General features: G+C 34.0%; 1 protein-coding gene, 2 long non-coding RNA genes and 1 pseudogene across 6 annotated transcripts; all 4 read left to right on the top strand.

Moving 5' to 3' along the window:
* The first annotated feature begins 8731 nt into the window (after window positions 1–8731).
* LOC146924168 (uncharacterized) lies at window positions 8732–10917 on the top strand. The gene is made up of 3 exons (XR_015010054.1): window positions 8732–8958; window positions 9098–9377; window positions 10636–10917. It is a non-coding gene; the product is annotated as an uncharacterized LOC146924168 (long non-coding RNA).
* A 3496-nt stretch (window positions 10918–14413) lies between these two features.
* On the top strand, window positions 14414–16496 carry LOC146924167 (receptor-like protein 54; annotated as a pseudogene).
* On the top strand, window positions 15511–17718 carry LOC146924166 (receptor-like protein EIX2). Its single transcript, XM_085709197.1, has one exon. It carries the CDS (start codon window positions 16760–16762, stop codon window positions 17627–17629), a length of 870 nt encoding a protein of 289 aa, XP_085565323.1. The 5' UTR covers window positions 15511–16759; the 3' UTR covers window positions 17630–17718.
* A 766-nt stretch (window positions 17719–18484) lies between these two features.
* LOC146924165 (uncharacterized) lies at window positions 18485–23887 on the top strand. 4 transcript variants are annotated; one of them, XR_015010049.1, is made up of 8 exons: window positions 18561–18952; window positions 19054–19106; window positions 19495–19526; window positions 19609–19673; window positions 19885–19940; window positions 20035–20146; window positions 20860–20939; window positions 23655–23887. It is a non-coding gene; the product is annotated as an uncharacterized LOC146924165 (long non-coding RNA). The 4 variants fall into 4 exon arrangements; XR_015010052.1 differs by lacking the exon at window positions 19495–19526 and having other exon boundaries at window positions 18485–18952; XR_015010051.1 differs by lacking the exon at window positions 19885–19940.
* Window positions 23888–24174: the final 287 nt, after the last annotated feature.

The following is a 24174-nucleotide window of genomic DNA, read 5'->3' as shown; positions in this document are numbered from 1 at the left end:
TTGGACAGTTATAGAAAAACTTTCTTATGTCATGGTACTGATATAAGAGAAAACACTTATAATTTTGCACGTAACTTTGATCTTTCCTGTAGAATTTGATGACATCCTGTCATTACGTAATATTAGGGACTTATTGTGACATTTTGATAGAGTTCTCATGCAATTTATACTGTTCTGGAGTGCAAAAAGCTTAAAATTTGAAGTCTGTTCGAAGGAAATCGCGCCACGCCAATTTCAAGCCGTGCTGCGATTTTTGAAGCAAAATTACACACTTCCTGTAAAGAGGAAATCGCGGCACGCCTATATACATGGCGCGGCGCGATTTTGATGGGTCAGGCCCATGACTTCTATAAATACTGCACTCAATCTGAAGAACAAGGGTGACGATTTTGGAGAGCAAAGTGCGATTTTGAGACATCAGAGACGGCTAGAAGGGCGATTTCTTCATCCTTTTACCAATTCATGTATGTTTTAATTATTTCATTGATTATGTTATTTGTAAACTCGATTATGAGTAGCTAAATCTCTCAGAGATTAGGTCAGAGATGAATCTATGTAACCCTAATTGATACATGTTGCTGTGAAACTCTATTACTTATTAGTGATATTCTAGTTTTCATTCAATTCAATTGTTCTTAATGCTTTTTATATCCTGATCAAGTATAAACATGATTTTGTGAGAACGAATGACTACTGACCATAGCTTTCGACTTAGACCTAATTGAATTGTTCTAATAAACATGGTTAGTCTAGGAATGGATAATCGTTTGTTAGTGATATTAGGTTAACGTGCTTAAACCTTTGATGATTATTAGACCACCTAAGGAATTAGGGGCTGTAGTTTAAAAAGAGAGTCCTAACTCAAGGGATTGATTAGGGCTAATTTGTTAACTATCGTGAAACTAGAGAATCATTAGTAATAATAGGTGCAGTAACCAATTAGGGGAAACATAGAGGATTCGACAGACCTGATCTCATCTCTCTCTCCATATTTTCTTAATCAACTTTATTTCTGTTTCTTGATTTAATTAAAATCAAACCAAATCTACTGCCTAGTGGCAAAACAAAATAAATTTTATACATCCTAATTATATAACAAAATTGAATTGTTGAAGTTAAAAACAGTCCTCGTGGGATCGATAATTTTACTACTTCGATAGTATTTGGTGCACTTGCCAAACGTCTATCAAGTTTTTGGCGCCGTTGCCGGGGACTGTTGATTTATTTCAACAAGGCAATTACGTTATAATTTAGGGTTTTTGCAATTTAATTTTCTGTTTTTAATTTTTATTTTTCTGTTTTCATATTCACTTGATTACTTTGCGTTGTGCAGTGCTACTAAGGTATTTTGCTGTTTATGCGAGGTAAACAGAGCTCAAACGACTTAGAGTACGATCCGGAAATTGAAAGGACTGCTAGAGCACTTCGGAAAGCTGTCCGATCGCAAAGGTTAGCTCAGTCCGTTCCACCGGGTGTTCAAGAACAAATACCGGAGCCACTCTCAACTGAATCTGAAACGATCTCTTCTCCTAAATCTGCAACTATGGAAGGAGAAGGAGTTGTACCACCGAGACCTAAGCTAGGAGACTACGGGTTAGCCACTCATCGCGGTCAACTGACCCACACTTTTCAACCAGCTAACCCTGTAGCTTTCGACATCAAGACAACTGTCCTCAACGGTTTGAGGGACAAGCAATTCGATGGGACTGAAGCTATGAGTCCTCATGAACACTTGAGCCGCTTTGCTGAAACCTGCGAGTTTTGTGTGCAACCAGCCACCGTGACTGAAGCACAAAAGAAGCTAAGGCTGTTTCCTTTCACCTTGACGGGAAGAGCAAAAGATTGGTTGCTGACAATACCAAACGGGACTGTCCAAACATGGGAAGAGTTAGAGCTGAAGTTCTTGGAGAAATATTTCCCTATGTCTAAATATTGGGAAAAGAAGATGGAGATCTCTAACTTCAAGCAAGGAGAAGGTGAATCATTATATGATGCTTGGGAGCGATTCAATTTGCTTCTTAAGAGGTGCCCTAATCATGAGTTCACCGAGAAACAATACCTCCAAATCTTCACTGAGGGGGTAACTCCAAACACTAGAATGTTCTTAGATGCTTCCGCGGGAGGTAGTCTCAAGAGCAAAACTGATCATGAAGTTCAAGCTCTAATTGAAAACATGGCTGGGAATGAGTATCGTGATCAAGCTAAAAAGAAAGAAAGAGGAGTGTTTGGGGTGAGTGAACAAACTGCTATCCTTGCTAACCAAGCAGCTATGAACAAACAAATCGAAGCTCTAACTAAGGAGTTTCAAGGCTTCACTTTGGCTCATAAGCAACAACAAGTAGCTGCAATCAAGTGTGACTTATGTGGTGAAGAACATCCCAACGGTGAGTGTGTTCCAGAAGGATCAAGTGAAGAAGCTAACTTCATGGGAGGTTATCAAAGGCAGAATCAATACTACAATTCAGGCATCAATAAGCATCCAAATCTAAGCTACTCAAATAACAATGCTTTGAACTCTCAGATGCTCACTCCTCCTCAACAACAACAAAGGAAGCCATCAGCTCTTGAGGAAACTATGATGAACTTCATGAAGATGACTCAAGGCAACTTTGAAGAGATGAAGAAGAGTCAAGAAGCTGAAAGAAAGAACAATGAAGCTTCTAGGAAGATGCTTGAAACTCAACTGGGGCAATTGGCTAAGCAACTGGGGCAATTGGTTGAACAAAGTAAAGGCGGATTCTCAGGTAACACTAAAGACAACCCTAAGAACGAGTCTTGTAATGCTATTGAATTGAGGAGCAAAAAGGTTTTGACACCTTTAGTTCCAAAAGCTCCAAAGAAGGTTGATGATGTGATTGAGGTGGAGGAGGATGATGTAGTTGAAAAAAATGATGAGGGTGAAGTTGAAAAAGAAAATGATCATGGAGTAGTTGAAAATGAAAGGAAGAAAAAAATAGAGGGAGAAAAAAGTGAGAAGTTAATTGATGAAGATTCAATCTTGAGGAAGTCGAAGAGTCAAATTTTGAAAGATGGAGACAAACCACAGGTTATTCCATCATATGTGAAGCTTCCATACCCTCACCTTTCAAAGAAGAAAGAAAAGGATGAAGGTCAATTCAAGAAGTTCATGCAACTTTTCTCACAACTTCAGGTGAACATTCCTTTCGGCGAAGCTCTTGATCAAATGCCGTTATATGCTAAGTTCATGAAAGACTTGTTGACTAAACGAAGGAAGCCTAAGGATGATGAGAACATTGCACTTTCTGAAAACTGTAGTGCTATTCTTCAAAAGAAGCTGCCACCTAAGCTAAAGGATCCTGGTGCATTTACTATCCCTTGTTCAATTGGACCGGTAGACATTGGAAGAGCTTTATGTGACTTGGGAGCAAGTATAAATCTGATGCCTCTTTCAATGATGAAGAAGCTTAAGTGTGGGGAACCAAAACCAACAAGAATGACCATTACTTTAGCTGATCGGTCAATCTCTTATCCTTTCGGTGTGCTTGAAGATGTGCTAGTCAAGGTTAATGACTTGGTGTTTCCAGCAGATTTTGTGGTCTTAGATATGGCTGAAGATGAGGATATGCCACTCATTCTAGGAAGACCTTTCCTTGCAACTGGTCGTGCTTTAATTGATGTTGAACGTGGAGAGTTAATGTTGAGGTTCCATAAGGAGCATGTAGTTTTCAATATCTTTGAGGCAATAAAGAACCAAGATGATAACCACAAGTGTTACCGGATTGACGTTAGTGAAGAAACAGTCGAAGAAAACTCCCTTGAATCTCAAACTATTCAACCTATGGAAGGAGAAATTGTTAAGTCTATTGAAAGTAAGGAAGTGGTTGAAGATGTTGGGGTGACAGAGTGGTGTCAAGCAACTTGAAGTAAGCACAGAACTTATGCAACAACAATCATCAGGAGACATCCTTGACAATAAGTATGGGGGATTTGGAAGTTGGAACAACATGCCTAAGACTACTTTCACTAACCCTTGTAGTGTGTTTGCTTATAAGAAGATCCCCTTTGGAATGCATAATGGGCCGGCTACTTTTCAATGGTATATGCTTTCTATCTTCTCTGATACAATAGAAAGAGTTAGGAGGTACTTTGACAAGCCTGTTGATGAAGCTGTGGATCTAAGGAAGTCTTATGCACAAGGAACTTTCAAGGGTAAGGAGCAAAAGCTGAAACGGTACCGTAAAGGAGGACTCCCAAACAATGAAGAGGGAGAGACATCAACTGATCCTTAGGGATGGTCATCAGTCAAGCTAGTGACGGTAAAGAAGCGCTGAGTGGGAGGCAACCCACTATTTATTTTTCAGGTATGATTTTATTGCTTTCAAAAACAAAAACACAAAAATATTTTTCTTTTCTTTTAATACAAGGCAGGAAAGTTTTTAAAAATTTTTTTGTTCAAGGATACCTCTTGCCAAGAAAATCATGCAAGGTACTGACGTCTTGCATGATTCTCTCCTCAAAAGTTTTTCAAAGATTCAATGAACTCAGACAATTTTTCAAGAAAACAAAATTTTTGGCCTGAGGAAGCAAAGAAATCTCCCTGTTTGTTCAAAATCGCGCCGCGCCTATATATGGCCGCAGCGCGATTTTCCAAAAGCCAAGCATGAATCCTGTTGTACCAAAATCGCGGCACGCCTGGTCATTACCGCGGCGCGATTTTGGCTGTTATATGAAAAAAAATAGCCGTTGGACTTATAGCCGTTACTAGCCGTTACAAATTTGCCCGTTATTGCCCGTTACAATGCAAAATCGCGCCGCGCCTTGTATATTGGCGTGCCGCGATTTTGCCACTACAGCACTATAAATCCTTCACTGTTCATCATCATTTTCATTCCATTCTTCCTACCTCTTCCTACCAAAACTTCCCTCAACTTCCACTCACGAATTTTTATCATCTTCATCTCCTTTTTCACTTCCTAAACATCATTTACCCATAATCCTATCATCAATTCATCAATCCAAACCACCATCAAACCACTATCATTCCCAACTTTCCCAAACTTCACAAAACTTCCCTTTCACCATCTTCCTAAACCACAAATGGCCTCAAACCAAAGAAACACCCGCTCAAAGAAAACTACCAACCCCAAACCATCCACAAGCAAATCCAAACGCCCTCGTGCCGCATCCGAACCACCTGAAAACGCCATCCATTTCATCAATGACCAAGCCCAAGAGTTCCATCAATCTATGAAGAGTTTCGAAGTCATAGGGGAGAGGAAGTTTGATTTCACAAAGCTTGTGAAATATCCTTTCTTTGAGTCTGAATTACGAAGGAGGGGGTGGACGAGGTTGAATGAGATGATCGACGAAGCAAACAACAAAACGGTGATCGTCGAATTCTTTGCAAATGCAAGGGTGTCCGATACACCCTTTCAATCTTTTGTTCGAGGCAAATACATTGATTTCAGCCCGGATGCTCTCAATGCATGGCTGAATGTTCAAGCACCGGAGGAGTGTTGGGTTGAAAAATTGAGGAGGGAGAGATTTGCTATTACGGAGGATACCTTTGATGAGATCATCACCACCATGTGTAGGCCTGGGTCGACTTGGAAAAAGTCCCGGATGCTTACTTATGCGGAGATGCTGCCGGTACCCAAGGCATGGGTGTCTTATGTGGTCCAGACTCTTGAGAGTGCATCTTGCACTTCTGAAATTCCTCTCAAGAGGGTGCTTGCTGCCTACGCCATCATCAAGGAGCGCCCTATAGATATTGGCCGCCTCTTGGCCAATAGTCTTCATGATCTAGCAACCGGAAACACCACACAATTGGGGCATGGGAGTCTAATTAATTGGTTGTGTGAGCAAGAGTTGGTGCCGGCTTATGATAGTGATCTCAACACAAGCAATATGAAGCCAATCACCGACTCGGTAATGGATGGATTTGTGAAGAAATATGAGGGCTATATGAAGGAGAGAGAGAGAGGGAGGCAGCAAGGCAACAACAAATGGAGCAAGGAGGGAGTAGTAGCCAAGGGGGTTATGCTCCTCTTCACCCAAAGCTTGAGGAATTCATGCATGTGCAAGCTAATTGGATGAATGAGACTTCGGACCAGCTATGGGTGAACCGTCCTAGGTTCTCAGCTGCGTTTGCTGCGGAGGCTCAATTGCATATGGGTCCGATTAGTGGGTCTTATGAGAGGTTTGGAGGCTCCCGTGAGCGCATGGAGCAATATTTTACACATCAAGAAGAGTATGGGCTGCGCATGAGGAGGGAAATCACTGATGATTTCAATACCACCGAGCAAAATCAAGGGGATGGCATCTTTGAAGGATTGAGGACACCGGGGGCTGGACACTCGGATGATGATGTGAACATGGGCTGATCTACTGATGGATTAGCATTTTCTGTTTTGTATTTTATTTTCAGTCATTTTTCTTTTGATGTATTTTCTTTATTTTCTTTTTAATGTCAAAGTCCATTGAACTATTTCCCTATTGTAATTGCTCCTGCACTTGTTTATTATTAATGAATTTGTTTTGTTTCATGTGACCTATTCCAGTTTAGTAACAGTTGTTTGATGAAACGGTATTCCAAAAGTTCTAAAGGAGGGGTGACTTGATTCAAAGGCGAAGTGTACGGCGTTGCTAGGTAGTCGCATACTCCCAGAAATCTCAGCCATAAGGTTCATTGCCAAATCTTGTTTTTCAATTTACTTATATTTAGATTAGTTTTCCATGCAACTACATTTCTAGAACTTGCATTGTTTCTCTATTATTGATTGGTCTTTGTCAATTACACACTGAGGCAAAAGTGCTTGGTCCTGTGAGCCTTTTTGAAGCCTACCCTGTTTTAATTTGTTGAATTTATCCTTTCTTAACCAATTGTGAGCCGGTAGGATTAGAACTTTTTGTTCGGTGACAAACTACATTACAAGCCTAGAGACTTTTAGGACTTGTCCCTTAATGTATTTTCTGAGTTAAGGCATTGTAGAATGTTGCTAAAGATTAAGTTTGGGGTTGCTATTGGAATTTGCAACCAACTAAGTTTGGGGTGGGGGTACTAGAGAATTAGAGAACAAAAATGAAAGAAATATGAAATTGTCATGCAAAATACACACAAAAATGGTGTATCAAAAAAAAAAAAAGAGAAATTGAATGATGAAAAAGGGACAAAACATTGAAAATCCGAGTAACTTCAAACTCGAGAGTCCCTAAATGTTAAAAATATTCTCTTGTACCTTTGCATTGATTGTATTCCCACAAGGTGAATGAATGAAGGAATGAATTTTGTGCTTTAACTTCTGTAGGAATGCCTAACTCAAATTTTGTGTAGCCTACTTATCCAAATATATCCCACCTTTCACCTAAGCCCCGTTATAACCCTAAAGACCTCAAAAGTGTGTAATGATATTGACTTTGATTGATGTTTAGAAACTTTTCAAGCGTATGGTAATATGTAGACCTGCATGTCGACTGGTAGAACCCTGTTCCAATTGAATGTGTGGAGTTGTGAATTGGTGGATGCGAACAAGTCAAACTAGCTCATCTTTAGCTAGAAGGAGAATGAACTTTTGGGTACTATCGTTTTGTCAGGTAACTGTTATTTTACTGTCGTTTGTCACTGTTGCAAGCAAATTCCTTGAGGACAAGGAATGATTTAAGTTTGGGGTTGTGATGACATCCTGTCATTACGTAATATTAGGGACTTATTGTGACATTTTGATAGAGTTCTCATGCAATTTATACTGTTCTGGAGTGCAAAAAGCTTAAAATTTGAAGTCTGTTCGAAGGAAATCGCGCCACGTCAATTTCAAGCCGTGCTGCGATTTTTGAAGCAAAATTACACACTTCCTGTAAAGAGGAAATCGCGGCACGCCTATATACATGGCGCGGCGCGATTTTGATGGGTCAGGCCCATGACTTCTATAAATACTGCACTCAATCTGAAGAACAAGGGTGACGATTTTGGAGAGCAAAGTGCGATTTTGAGACATCAGAGACGGCTAGAAGGGCGATTTCTTCATCCTTTTACCAATTCATGTATGTTTTAATTATTTCATTGATTATGCTATTTGTAAACTCGATTATGAGTAGCTAAATCTCTCAGAGATTAGGTCAGAGATGAATCTATGTAACCCTAATTGATACATGTTGTTGTGAAACTCTATTACTTATTAGTGATATTCTAGTTTTCATTCAATTCAATTGTTCTTAATGCTTTTTATATCCTGATCAAATATAAACATGATTTTGTGAGAACGAATGACTACTGACCATAGCTTTCGACTTAGACCTAATTGAATTGTTCTAATAAACATGGTTAGTCTAGGAATGGATAATCGTTTGTTAGTGATATTAGGTTAACGTGCTTAAACCTTTGATGATTATTAGACCACCTAAGGAATTAGGGGCTGTAGTTTAAAAAGAGGGTCCTAACTCAAGGGATTGATTAGGGCTAATTTGTTAACTATCGTGAAACTAGAGAATCATTAGTAATAATAGGTGCAGTAACCAATTAGGGGAAACATAGAGGATTCGACAGACCTGATCTCATCTCTCTCTCCATATTTTCTTAATCAACTTTATTTCTGTTTCTTGATTTAATTAAAATCAAACCAAATCTACTGCTTAGTGGCAAAACAAAATAAATTTTATACATCCTAATTATATAACAAAATTGAATTGTTGAAGTTAAAAACAGTCCTCGTGGGATCGATAATTTTACTACTTCGATAGTATTTGGTGCACTTGCCAAACGTCTATCAGAATTCTCTGAAGGAGAAATTGACAAACATGTTCAATTTCTATTTGAAGTCTTATTTTCATTTAGGCAAAGTTTCAGGTACACTATTTTATTGTTTGAGATAGAAACAACACATTAAAAGTGACAGAGAATGTCAACTCTCCTATTGTGGCAGTGAAAAATATGCACAAAAAAAGATTCCATGAAGCTTTTTCCATGAATTTCCTACTAGCTCTGGTTGCCAAATTTGCAATGTACGTTCACAAGAGTTTCTCATCTTTATCCTTTCTATTTACTAAAGTTCATTTCTTAGCTTTGAATATGCCTGCTTTCCTTCAGTGATTATTGGGATAAATAGATGCTAAATAACTGAAGTGTATGCACATTTTATAGGTCATGATGGTCTGTGCCAAAACCACACTTACTTCAGAGCTTTGTTGTGGTTACAAATGACTTGAAGACATGGAAATTGTAAAGTACTGAAGGCATGTGAAATAATACATTTTTCTGTTGTTTATAGTGTGTACAAGGTATTGGATTTGACGTTCTTTTTCAATCGATATCTGACTTTTGTTTTTTCTAATCCATGTTTTCTTTGTCAGGGAAGCATCCATGTCACAATTCTTGTTTTGAAGAGTTGACTCATCCAAAATGTGAAGTTTGCTTCCAATTTGTAAGATTAGTCTTCTTTGTTTATTCAAGTTGCTATTGTTTAAAGTTACTAAATTTTAGTGCATTTCATATAATACCTTGGTTCATTTCTTAATTCTCTTCATGGCGTTGTTATCATATGTTTAAGGCAAAATACCTCTCTGGGTCCTTTAAGTTTCACGTTTGTAACAGATAGGTCTTTTAAGTTTCAAAGGTTCCAGATAGGTCCTTTAAGTTTCTAAGGTTTCAGATAGGTCCTTTAAGTTTCGAGTTTGTTTCAGATAGGACCTTTCTATCAACCTCCGTTAAGGACCTATCTGAAACCTTAGAAACTTAAAGGACTTATCTGTAACCTTTGAAACTTAAAGGACCTATCTGTTACAAACGTGAAACTTAAAGGACCCAGGGAGGTATTTGGCCTATGTTTAATTGAAATTGAACCACTTTTGCTTGTTTACTTCATATGCACTTTCTATTCATGTGGCTGAATGTTTATACTTAGTTGACGATTACAACACGATTATTTCTTAAACAAAACTGAGTAGTTTTAAGTGTATTCATTATTAACATAAGTATAAGTGTATTCAGGAGTTGGTTAGTGATTATTAATAAGTAGCTAGTTGGTGATTATTAAGGACAGATGCATAGATCCTTGAATCATGTTCATAGTCATCATGTTTTGTACCTTACGCGTGTACAATTTATTCTACTACATGATATATTCATATTTATCAAGTTTTATATTTTTATAAATAAAATTTTGATTCTTATAAAAAAGAAAATTAGTAAGTTGTAAAATATTCTATACATATAAATGTATAGAATATATAACTATATAATAAGTCATGGCTAGCTAAACATTGAATTGAAATTCATTGAGTTAGAAAGTGCATTTTATCATTCAGATCCAATTTTTAAACTAAATTAATATTAAAACATTCAGGGATAACAGGTGCTAATAATGGTTGTCATGTCATTGATAACATGATATTTTACTGTTTTCAACAATGTGTGTTGCTAGTTACTTTGTAATTTAAAACAATGAGTTAGGAGAAGGACTTTTTATGTCTATAATAACTTATTTGTGCTAGATGATAGATACTATAAACTTTTCATTTTTGTGAAAATGGTTGTTTTATTTTGGTATGTGATCTTAGAGCCATAGGCTTATTTTGTCTTGACTCCTTTCTTTCAATGCATTTTGTTTCCAATTAAGACTTCAATCCATTTTTGCAACTTATTTTGCCGTATCAAATTTGGTTCATCTTGCATGGTTCAAGCGCAGGAAGCTTCAATTGGAAATCAATGTAAACCTCGACAATGTCACTACAATTTATGGTAATCATCTAGTTTGATGCTTTTGATATGACAAGATTTACTACATTCAACATTCCTGTATGGTGTTATTGCTACTTGTAAGCAGCCAAAGACAAGTATATTGAGGGCAAGGACTTATATAGGTGAACGATGAATTGAAAACAAGTTTGGTTTGTTCAAATCTTAATATATAATACTAAGGTTCACAATGCATGCTCATTATGAAACCCTAAACCTAAACCTAATCCTGCCTTTTTTGAGAGGTTTAAAAAATCTTTCTGAAAAAAATCTCTGCAGGGTTTCTGAAAAAAATCTCTGCAGGGAGTTGAACTCGCAACCCATAGCCTCTATCCTAGCACTTTAACCACTTGACCAATAGTTGTTTTAATGTTATAATATCGCTTCCACTAATACATTATGATTGAAATGAATGAATAGCATATCATGAACAAACCAACAATGAATTAATACAACAGTTGATATCAACAATTAAAAAGAATACACAAGGTCAAGTAATACAAGGCACAATTAACTTTTAATTTGACGTTATGCTTTTTGTTTCATTTTACGTTATACCTCCTTCACACATTCTTTACATGTTTATTATGGATGGATGGATTCATTTCTATCACAACCTTTGAACTGCTTTTTTTTTATTCCGTAACTCATTTTTTAATTATGACCATACACTCACTCATTATATATACAACCACTAATATGATCTCAATATTTTTAGTTTCTACATTGAAAACATTGTGTATAAATATGTGATTTTGTGCATCATATTTTGGGTTTTGTTCATCATCACTTTCAAGTAACAATTGGATAGTTTATCTTCAATTTTGTATTGTTGTTTTTCCACTCACTTTTACTCTTCATCTTTTGATTATCAAAGTCTAAAACAAGAGTGTTCTATTTGTGGATTGGAGTTTGCAATAGGACAAACTTTAGGTGGCTACATGAGGAGACATAGAGCTTCAAATATGAAAGGAAATAACAATATTCACAATTCTAATAATACTATGTGGTGGTAGTAGTCTTGATTCGCCGCAAAAGATGAAAGCTAGAAACCAGTGAGTTTTGGTGTTGGATTTGGATTTGAATCCATTTTTCAATATTTCTTGGTATTAATTATATGACGATTTATTCATTAGTGTAGGTACAATTTTTCTCTTATCTCTTGATTATTAACTGGTTTCTATGATATGATAATTGATAGGGAGTCAAGTTACTCTTAGATTGATCAAATAGTTAAGCTTCAAATGTTTATTAGTCTATTTTTCGAACTTTCTTTTATATATTTTTTTATTCCTTAATGTGTATGTGGATTTTTGATTTTTTTTTTGTGAATTAGGATAAATGATGCTTCTATTTTTTATTTTGTTGCATCATTGATGGTGAGGAAGAAGCTTATTAAAAATGGTTGTTTATCGTCACTTTCTCCATGAAACTATTGGATGATTCCTCTTCAATTTGGTGTTATAGTTTTTCTTCTCTTTTTTACTCTCTATTTTTTGGCTATTAATTAATACAAATTGGTAATATAAATAAGGGGTATATTTATAAATAATATTTTTTTTTTATAAAGGTGAAGACAAGTGTCTACCATTTTTTCGTATAAAAATAATAATAAACATATATATTGCTCCAAGTATAATGATAGAGATAAACATTGTGTATGTGTAATTAAGATAAAGATAGATAAAATTGAGATGAACAGTGCCTATAAAAACAATATATAGAGAAGGTTAAAGGATATGATCCAAGTTACACATCTATCTCTCTATCTTCGATATATTTATATATCTTTGAATTTGTACATCTAAAAAAAAATTACACTATTAATTAACAACTTGACTTTCCAATTATCTTTGAAGAATTAAAGAATTAATTAATTATCAAATTGAATAGTTTCCTCCACTATTGAAAAAAAAAGGAACTTCCCATTCTGCATGTCACACAAAATGAAAGGAGAAAACAAAGACTTATTTGACAGTTAGTACTATATACCTCAAAGAAAAATATGTATGCTACAATTATTAAATAATTAAATCCATATGCCCACATAAAATAAATAAAAAAACGTATACACTAATCAAATTGTCAGAAAATTTAGGAAAAGTCAGTCCTAACATGATAAGAAGATTAAAATGATTATGATATCCAAAAAAAGTTCCATTCATTAGATTGGAAACTCTAAGAATGAACGTTTTAATTTTTTCAATAAAATCTTGCCCCAACTTATCTTATATATGCATGATTGCCCAACTCTACTACCATGATCATTTATGCTTTTCTGCTTTGTTAAGGTGATGTGGTTCTCCTTTTACTTTCCTTTCCTTATTTTTTGTGTTTGGGTATACATTTTCGGTCCATAAATTGGTTTTTTTTAAGGAAGGTCCGTAAATTGGTTGATATGTTTTCTCAAAAAGAAGTTCATATATCCCACACATATAGCATATAAGATTATACATAGAGAACACATTATTTTCTTAGACTAATACAGTTTTATTTTCATATTTTATCCATAACAACAGAGAGAGGTGTGGCCACTAAGATGTACTTTCAAGGTTTGATACTTACTATTAAAATTTGCTTTTAGGATTTACACATATGCAATTTGTATGACCCGTGCGGCAGCACGGGTGCAAGGACTAGTAGTAACAATAGTGACCTGAGTAGTACTATCTATGTTTAGAGTAGTATACCTATTTGTACAATGTTTTGAACAATACACTTATGTGTATGATGTTCGATTGTTGTTATCTTAGTGAGATTATATTATCATGTGATCAATCAGTTCTATTATCTATTCAAATTAATGCTGAAGGTATGCATCTATCCATGATGTAACTGCAACTGGACAGGGATTTAAGAAATAAGATCTTACATAATTAAAAAAAAAAACGCAACTTTTATTAGCGCTTACAATAAAACGCTAAGAAACCCCTGTTTGAGTAGAAAGGCTACGATAGCGCTTCTCAGAAAGTGCTAAGAAACAGCTGTTAGAAAAGCTACTTTAATAGCACTAGAATAAGGCTATATTAGCGCTTTTCTGAAAGCGCTATTAACGTATTGCTATTTAATAGCGTTTGGAAAGCGCTATTAGAGGCTCTTGACCTATTATAGCGGGGGCTTTCTTAGCGCTTGAGAAGCGCTATTAAGAGCCAAAATGAGTGCTATTAAAGGGGGTATTTTGTAGTAGTGCATGTAGATAAGAGATGAGAGTATTGGGTTCAATGGATTCACTATTCCCTAAAAAAAAAAAATTGGATCCACCATAATCACATTGAGAGTCATTGATCTTGACATTTCCATCGTCTTCCATAGTTAACTTTTGTGTGGGATCAAGAACAATAACTCATCCTCTATCATTTTGTGGAAACAGACATCAATATTATCTCAACATCAATAGACGAACAAGTAAACCATGCTAAACCTTCAACAAAAATCAATAACTCACCTTGTTAAAAAAAAATCAATAACTCACGTATAAATTAAAAAAAAAAACCACCTATAGAAATGTCAAGTGGGACCATTTTTGGTATTTGGTTAAATTCAAAAAGGTGGGTTGAAAAAAAAAACGTTAAAGATGGGCAAAGTGTGTGATACATGCTCGTTGGTTGAAAAAATTACAAAAAGGTGTTTCTTTCATAATGCATTTGGAAGAAAAAAAGGGCAATTTCATCATTGAAAACATCTTGCGCGTTAGAAAGCAGAGGTTAACGCGTAAAAGAGAAAATGAAGAAAAATAGCAAGTGAGCATTTATCAACGCATTGAATCAACATGTATATAGGTTGTATGAGTGAAATGAAAATCAGCATCCATTTATTCCAAATAGAAACAATGGGAAGATATTACACATGTGCAGTACTTTTGATGCTGTTGATTCAAATTTCACAAATATGCTTGTGTGCAAACTCATATGTCCCATGCATAGAACAAGAGATGCAAGCCCTTCTCGATTTCAAAGCATCAATTGCACATGATTCACCAAACAAGCTTTCCACATGGAAAGGCACTCACTGTTGCCAATGGGAAGGCATTGGCTGTGATAATGTCACTGGACATGTTGTCAAACTTGATCTCAGGAACCCTCACTTTTACACCGACTTAGTAGTGTCAGCTCCAAATGTGAGTTCATCTTTGTTGCGCTTGGAATACTTGACTTATTTGGACTTGACTGGAAATAATTTCAGTTTGAGTCCAATTCCTATGTTCATCGGTTCCATGGGATGTCTTGAGTATCTATCCCTCTCTTATGCGGCTTTTAGCGGGAGGATTCCCAACAATCTCGGAAATCTCAAGAATCTACACTTTCTTGGTCTCAGCAACGTTTATTATGACGAGTTCAGATCCTCATTACAAATGAGTGATGACACCAGTTGGATATCTAAACTTCATTCACTCAAACACCTTGACTTGAGTGGTATTCCCCTCAGCCGCAGAGACACACACAACTTGTTCCAGGTACTCAATTTACTTCCTTCATTGTTACGTCTTTCCTTGTCGCACTGTAAACTTGACAATTCACTCATTCCTCGTCATTCTTTCCAAAACATGACATCTCTTGTGTATCTTGATCTTTCAAGCAATGGCCTTCATGGTCCATTTCCTGAGGTTTTTCGAAACATGACTTTCATCGAATCCCTTATCCTTTTCTCAAACAATTTCACTTATATTCCAACATGGTTCAGTGACTTTCAGAAACTTACCCATCTTGACCTTTCTCTCAGTGGGCTTCATGGTCAAATACCCTATGCTTTCATGAACTTGTCAACACTTGTGCATCTCGATCTTCACGGGAACTATCTTGAATCTTGATTCAGGTCCATCATTGTTGTACAGTAACCTAAAAAATCTTGTGTATCTTGATCTTTCATATAATAATATTTATGGTCCAATTCCTGAGGCTTTTCGAAACATGACTTCCATTGAATCACTCAACCTTTCTTTCAATAATTTCACATTACTTCCATCGTGGCTTGCTGAGTTGAAGAGACTTGTGTTTCTTACTTTTTTCTCGAATCAACTCACACAGAATGCTTTCTATCATCAATCATAACAAACATGTGCCACCTAATTGAATTAGATTTATCAGAAAACAAGCTTCAAGGAGAATTAATGGGACACTTTGAATTATATGGATGCACTGCATATGATTTGGAGGTATTGAACTTAAGCGATAATGATATAAGTGATCGCATGCCAACTTGGTTGGGCCAACTTGAAAATCTAAAACACCTTGATTTTAGTTCAAATTTTTTCCATGGACCTATCCCCTTGTCAATAGAAAAATTGTCAAAGTTGGAAGAGCTAGTTTTATCAGATAATTCATTGGAAGGAGTACTTTCGAGTAATATTGGACAACTTGTCAATTTAACTTACTTAGATCTTTCTTCTAATAAATTTGATGGTTCTATTCCTCAAAGCCTGGGAAAACTTGCAAATATAGGTTCTTTAGATCTTTCAAACAATTATTTTAATGGACCCTTTCCTAAAAGTTTTGTTAAACTTGTCAATTTGCGTTATTTAGTTATTTCTTCAAACAAATTGGATGGAATAATGTTTGTAGAAAAAGGATGGCCTCTAAATTTGATACATTTGAATCTCTCCCATAATCAACTCAGTGGATCACTTCCAAAAAATATTGGTCATATAATGCCCAATTTGGGGGGCTTATTTTTAAGGAATAACCACTTAAATGGTTCAATACCAATCTCTTTGTGCCAAACTCCACTGAGCTACCTTGACATTTCAAACAACAATTTGTCTGGTGAAATTCCAAACTTTGGGAAGATAATCAAGGATGGTCTGCGATAAGTGGTTATGAAAGATGGACCGAGATAAATTTGTCATCCAACAAACTGACCGGAGAATTTCCAAGCTCATTTGGAAATCTTTCCACACTGTGTTGGTTACATTTGAACAATAATAGCCTTAAAGGAGAGCTTCCAAAGTCTTTGAAAAATTTGAAGCAATTGGTGATTTTGGATCTTGGTGAGAATCATTTTTCTAGGAGTATACCATCATCGTGGACAACAAACACATTTCCTTCACTGCAAGTTCTTAGATTGCGACAAAACATGTTGAGTGGTAGTATTCCTTTACAACTATGCCAACTCAAATCACTAAAAAATTTGGACTTTTCCAGAAACAAATTACATGGCTCAATACCTCGATGCATAGGCAACCTTAATGGGATGATATTGGAAAACGGGTTTCTTAGAAAACTCGATGAAAAACCGCATACTATTACTGACCGTGATTGGTATGATCAAGCTGCCATAGAAGTGGTGAAAGGAATGGAACGTGAGTATACAAAAATATTGAAACTTGTAGTCCATATGGACTTGTCACAAAATAATTTAGTTGGATTCATTCCAAATGAAATCACATTGCTGACAGGACTTCTTACCTTGAATTTGTCAAAAAATCAATTGAAAGGAGAGATTCCTCGATTGATAGGAAACATGAAATCACTGGAATCTTTGGACATGTCTCGTAACCAACTTTCAGGCACAATTCCTAACACCATGTCTGCTTTAACTTCATTGAGCCAATTAAACTTGTCTCACAACAACTTTTCAGGACCAATTCCTAAAGATAACCAATTTTTAACTTTTGATAACCCGTCTAGTTTTGCTTACAACCCATACCTTTGTGGATCACCACTCCCAAATAAATGTCTTGATCATATTTCTCATGGAACTTGTGAAACCAAAGGGGATGGTGGAGATGAAGATGAGGTAGAAAAAGTATGGTTCTACTTTGTCATAGCACTAGGGTTTGCAACTGGCTTATGGGGAGTTATTGGTACTTTGTGGTTCAAGAAGAATTGGAGACATGCTTACTTCAGATGGGTGGAAGATGTTGCTGATGATATTTATGTGGCAGTTGTAATTAAAGTGGCAAAGATAAAGAAGAAACTGATGATAAACCATGTCCATGGGTGATTTATTTCTATGTTTATGTTTCCTAACTGTTTTGTTTCAAGTGAGAATAAGGTTCATACCAAACTTAGTATTTGCTTTCTTGTGATCAATTTTGTCTTTAGTTTACAACATATGAATGCCTTGTTTTTCCTCCATCATGTCAGTCATTAAGCTCATCTTTGTTGTCTCTTATGTCATAGTGAATTGTTGAAGAAAAACCACAATCTTAAATAACTTTTTTCCAAGTTACTTGAGTTAATTATCATCAATATTGGATTTCTCTTTGTTTTATTTTTTATTTTTACCGTAATCAAAATTAAAATCTCACTCATTTATGGATAAAAGTTGTACATAGGTTAAATATATTTTACCTTCATATAAAATAAATGGATTTTAGTTTTAGTCCATTGAAATTTTATTTTGATGGCCATTCATATAAATTGGAAACCACGGTTATTTTATCCTAAATATTGATTGTAGAAATTCAAGGATTGAACTTAAATGATTAGTAAATGTTATTTTTTTTGAGGGAAGTAAATGTTATCTTAATCTTAATAATATACAAACATGAAGCAACAAATAGCAAAAACAAGCCCCCCAATCCAATGTGTCACAATTCTAAGCCTCCTTCAATAAATCTCAATTTTTTAATGTCTCATTTTATCATCAAAAATAGTAAGCATGACCAGAAAACCATGTAATCCTAATTTTCTCACAATTAAAAAATGAACAAAATGCATTTTATGGTACTAAAATTTGAATAAGTAGTTTTCCCTCTAAGAAATGTTGCTATCGGGCCTATTTCCAGGAAAGAGACAAAAATCCAAGTTTGAATAGAGGCCCATACAAGTCCAGCCCAACTCTATAGTCCAACAGTTACCAGCTTTTTCCCTGAGTCATTAAATGGATTTAGAAGAAAAATGGTAAAAAGAGTCCCTATCTCACTCTGAACACAGAAAACGTACTACCTCTTCTTCAAACAAATTTCTGCAACTAGACAGAATCCCTCCCCCCTTTTCATTCTTCTTCAATTTGAAATTTGAATCTTTCCAATATCCCTCCTTACTCTCTCATCTCTTACTTTCCCATTATTCAAATTCAAACACATCCAATTTATCACTATCTCTTTCTTCATCTCTCTCTACGAATTCAATCCCTCATTTTCTCTTTTTCATCTTCTCATCTTCCCTTTCATCATTTTTCATTCTCAAGTCAGAAATCAATATCCCCATTGATTTCAACTGTTTCCAATCACAAGCCAAATGCAATTCTGAATTACAAATCAATCGGAACCGGTACATATTCATATTCGATTTTTCGAAATAGTGAACGATGCAAGCGGAGGTAAGAATTTCAATTCCATTTTTGTTTTTTAGATGTCTGGTCCATGTTCATGTTCATGTTCAAACTGTATAACCTCTCTCTCTCTCTGGTTTGTTTTGCAGAACGATTCAAATAAAAAAAAAATGAGGCAGTCCAAGTGAAGGTCTTCCACCACGTAAGCCCCTTCTCTCTTACTCTTATGGTTTTGTATATTTTAGAATTTGTTCAAGCAAGTTTCATTTTGACAATTTATTTTGACGTTTTTCATTAGTTGTGGAATGGGTCTTGAATTTGTCTTATTTTTTATGTTTAGATTAACAAAAATTGTTGTATTTGAAAGTATTGATTTTATTTTTAACTTTACATCAACAAGAGTATTTAGATTTTATTGAATTTGTCTTATTTTGACTTGGTTTTGTATTTGATTGTTTTGCTGTGAAATTGAGCACTACAAAGTGTTTGATAAAATGTCTCAGATAGAAAGTGGATGATATTCTTAGTTTTGACTTTTGATATTGACACAGAACAAATTTTGTTTTGTTTTTTTTTTTTTACATGAAAAGGTGGGCAAATCATGAAGATCTCATATTGATTAGTGAGTTTTGAGTTAATTTTGAATATCAATGTTTGAGTTTGAATTTGATTGCCCATTCTTAAAAGTTGCTGTCTATGTTCAGGTGCTTAATAGAGGCAACTGTTTAAAGGTTTTGATGATCATTGAAACAGCTTTTGTCCAAATCAGGTAAGCTATGAGATGATTCATGCATTTGATATTACTTTTTATGTCTCTCTTTCATTATGAGTTTGAATTTGATTATCCATGCTTAAAAGTTGCACTTTTATAAGATAGTTACATTGCTCATTAAGAGGGACAATGAAGTTATGTTCATGATTTTGATCCAATAATCACGTGGTTAGCATTTCCATTTAATCATTATGTTATTTCTTTGCAGCAAGTATATATATTTCAATATGAACCATGTGATGAGATAGCTTTTTGGCCACATAGGTTTGAACATGCAATTGTGGTCTTAGATTTCTTTCTTTACGTTGATTGATTTTATTGGGACATGTACAATTCCTTTTGTTGTTACTAAGTGCAGGTGAAGAACAAAGATTTGAAAATGAAAGTTAAATTCAAAATATGGGGAAAAGTTTGATAATAGTTCAAAGTATGTTGAAATAGTTCAAAGTATGTTGATGAGTGGTGAAGAGGTAAATTCTAAATACAAAGAACAAATAGGATCACTTCTATATATATTGAATATGAGTTGTGAATTAAAAAAGTAAATTCTAAACTCATGTTTTGTTAACATGAGTTGCAGTAGAGAGAATATTATTTGAAGGTTCTTTTAAATTGATTAATGTACATCGAAATGCATAATTTATTAAAAGTATTTTTGGTTTAGGGTTCTGAAATGTGTAATTTCTTTTATGTTTAAGCAGTTATGAGTTCTAACGGGACATGGTTTGATAACTTATTAAACCTATTGTGAATTTAATTTTTCTGATTTTTTGGTTTAGTAAGTTAGGTTTTATGCTACTATGTTTTGTTACATGGTAGGTTTTATTACAAATTGTTTTAAATGATTGATGAACAACTCATGATAGATAATGATAGGTAGGATAAACGCATGATATAATTTATATGATTATGTTAGTGGATTTGGTTTGAATTTTGCATTTTCAAATTTAGCACCCACTAGGTGTTTGACAAAATGTCACTAACAATAAAAATTACGATATCGTTAGTTTTAAATCCAATTAGCCTTATTATTATATTTTGTCAACCGAGTGATTTATGGTAGTTATTAATATTATAAGTTATTATCCTCTTGATTGGTTTTTATTTTAAATCCTTTTGTGATTGATAATTGATACTCACACTAATCTATATTTTGCTTTCTTGATTTGTTTTTATCATCCAGTGAATGAGATAATTGAACACTGTGGGGAATTTTATTTGCTTGACTGATTGTGGGAGCAACTATTTGCAAAGAATCACAAGGTATGCTTTACAGTGTTGTGTTTTTGCTTTTTGCTTCCATTTTTGTGGCTTAGCTCTACCCATGTGCACCTGCCTTTGCTAACTGCTATCAGGTTCTGATCTTTAGTTAGTGGTCTTAATGTTCAATATAATCCACTGATATTTTATTGTAAGAAAGACTTGCCTTCTAGAGAAGAAGAAGAAGAACTTTTAAAGATCACCTTTTTTTACTTTATCTTTTAGAATGAACTTTTGTTTTATATGATATTGGATTACATGGCTTTTATAATTATTAGATTGAAATGTGTTGTTTTTATGGCTGTTGTGATTTTATAATTTAATATCAGGAATCCAAATCGAAAGTTAACAAATGGGATACAACTTTGTAAAAAAATTGCATTTTAAAGGGAGATAGAAACTCAACTTTTGAACCAAATTCACATTCTTTTACAATATTCACAATTTTCTACCCCTCCCTGTTTTTATTTTATGGAAATCAATGTAGTATGGATCCTATAAAAATAAATATGATTGTGTCAAATAAATTGTCTGCATCTATTTCAATTTTTTTTAAGCAATTATTCCTAGAAGTTAAGAATTAGTTGTCTCCGAGAGTATATTACCATCTCTAAGCTATTACCATCACTTTTTGAATTTTAATTTGTTTGTTTGAAGTTTGAGCAATGTATTTAACAAACAATTCAAATTTTACTTTTGAAGTTGTCCTGATTTGATTGTCTCATAAAAAGGTCTTGAAGTGATTACTTTTTGTCTAGAGGAAACTAATTCTTCGAACATATAGAAAACTAATTTGGTTGAAACTAAATTTTACTCTTAAATTTGTGCATATAGGAAACTAATTTTGATTATCTCATCAAATCAGCGAAGAAAGTTGAGAAATCTACTCTCTTTCTCAATTTTGTAATGATATCCAATCAAGTATATGGATCTTAAACAATGTTTTAACCAAGCTACTATATTCTTCTGTAGAATAATGACTAGGTCTTGACTGATTGCAATTATTTAAAAATTAATTTTGTCATGTGCTTTTATGATTTCAAACTCAATAAATATTAAAATCTTTTTTCCTTCAAATTACTTGACTTTTAGTTCATTTTAGGACTAAGCATCATGACATTCTATAAGACTTTGGAAAAAGGATAAAAAAATGCCCAAAAATGGTTCATCAATTTGTGTTTCAGTATATTGGTAAGGAGAGGAAATGAATACATTTTTTTAGTTCAACTTATATATGGTTTGTGGGAAGTTAACGATCTCTATCCGTTTCTCCTTATTATTTTGTTTTACACTGTATTGTTTAAACTTTTATGATTAGAATTAGTTTTAAATTCAATTGAACATGGAATAGGTGATTAGAATTATATCAGTTATGTTGTTCGACTTCCTTCAAGTATTTCTGCAAATCATTGATTCAAATTGTTTTATTTTTTATTTCTTGAAGCTATTTTGATGCCTGGTTTGAAACAAGAGTAATTGTTTTTCAGATTTCTTCAACTATGTTGTAGTTTTAAAGATTTTTTTTTCTCTTTTATGTTTCCACTTCTATTCTTATGATTATATTTTTAATCTTTTACCACTCACTCTTTTTGTGATTGTCAAAGTTGGAGTTATATGATAGAGTTTATACCTAATTGAGTTTTATTCAACTATACTAGAAGTAGTTAATCTATTTGCCGGAGTTTTTGGTGTCACTAAAGATGGTGTGTTGTGGTACTTATCATGTGTATTTTTTACTCTTTACCTGTTTTATGACTTTTTTGACTTTGATAGATTTTTTTTTCTTCTTTCAATTAAAGATGTTTGTACATTAGAGAATTGTATGAATTTGAATCAAAGAAGCTACGTTTATCTAATTAGGAAATGACTAACATATCAAGCTGTATTTTTTGGTTACTTTGTTTCAGAATTATATAGATACATTTGTTGCTTGACTAAGTTATTGACATTTTTTACTTTGATAATTTGTGGATATACACATGATATGTTAGGTGTATATTAGAACTTTACTTAGGTATTCACTTTTTCAACTTTATTTAGGCCAAGTTGTATGTGATTTTTCTTAATAGTATCTTAGGGGTTTACAAAGATGAAACTTATTTCGATTAAAACACACATAAATCAGATAATCTGGCCCATAATTGCAAAGGCCCTATACAAAGTAGGAGGCATATGGCTCTTTCCAGGGAAAAAAACAAAAATTTTGCAAGTTTAATTCTTTATATTTTCTATTGAATGTGTAAATATATGATTATCATGATTAGTTATTTAATGATTGTGTAATTTGGTAATTTTTTTGGATTAATTAGTAAGATGATTTGAATTTTGAAACTAAAAATTTACCCCCCTTTGCTTTTCAAAATTCACTATATCATTAGATTTGAATTTTATTTCTTTTTAGATTAAAACTCCTTGGTGGTTCTTTTAATAGCAATTTTACAAATATTAGTTGACATGTTACTTATATCTTAAGTGAAACAACTTTATAATCTTCTCTCATACATATAGTATATTTTTAAAAATTGAAATGTCTGACATCTTTTATACTGATTTGCAGAAAATATCTCTCATTACATATGAAATAACGTCTTTATTTTAAACCAAAGCTTAAAAAGAATTGCAAATGATCGTTCTTATTGTTTTTCTTTAAGTATGTTATTTTCCTGAGAGTTAAAGATCTTTTGTTTTGAAGTGTTTAACAAGAATAAGATATTCTAGGAAGGCTTTGTATATTAATTAATTAATGTACACGTGGAGTTATGTGCATGGAGGGAGTTTATCTATGGAGGACCAAGTTCAAAGTGCACCATTGCTTGAGAATATGCTGTTATTTAAGTTTAGATTTACATATGCAATGTATTTATAGTCAACATGTAATCAATATCTCTATGTATCAATAAGGACTATAAAATTTGGAAGATGTTACTTTCGTTCCTCTTCTTTTAGGTAAATTATCATTATTATGTACTTAATTATTTTAGACCATTTATGAATGTTATATGGACCTGTTGTACACAAACATGTTTCAAATCCTGAAGATGAACGAAAGTTAAAACAAAAGAAAATAAAAGGGAAGAATTGAAAAGATGAGAAAAATCACTACAAAACTTTAAAAATGTTTCTATGTTTGTTGCATTATCTAGGTTCCTCTCTTGACTATTTCCAATTAGCCACGAGTCTTTAGTAGCATGAGAAATTCTATTTGTTTTTATTCATCATTACATACAGCATAGGCTGA

The sequence above is a fragment of the Medicago sativa genome, chromosome 5 (genome assembly GCF_051527215.1).
Source record: "Medicago sativa cultivar Bolivia chromosome 5, Bolivia_mono, whole genome shotgun sequence".
NCBI lineage: Eukaryota > Viridiplantae > Streptophyta > Magnoliopsida > Fabales > Fabaceae > Medicago > Medicago sativa.
This window is presented reverse-complemented; position numbering and strand designations above follow the sequence as displayed.

Bases quoted from the DNA above. Each gene is read 5' to 3' on its own strand.
- LOC146924166 (XM_085709197.1), top strand. From the start codon at position 16,760: ATGTTGAGTGGTAGTATTCCTTTACAACTATGCCAACTCAAATCACTA.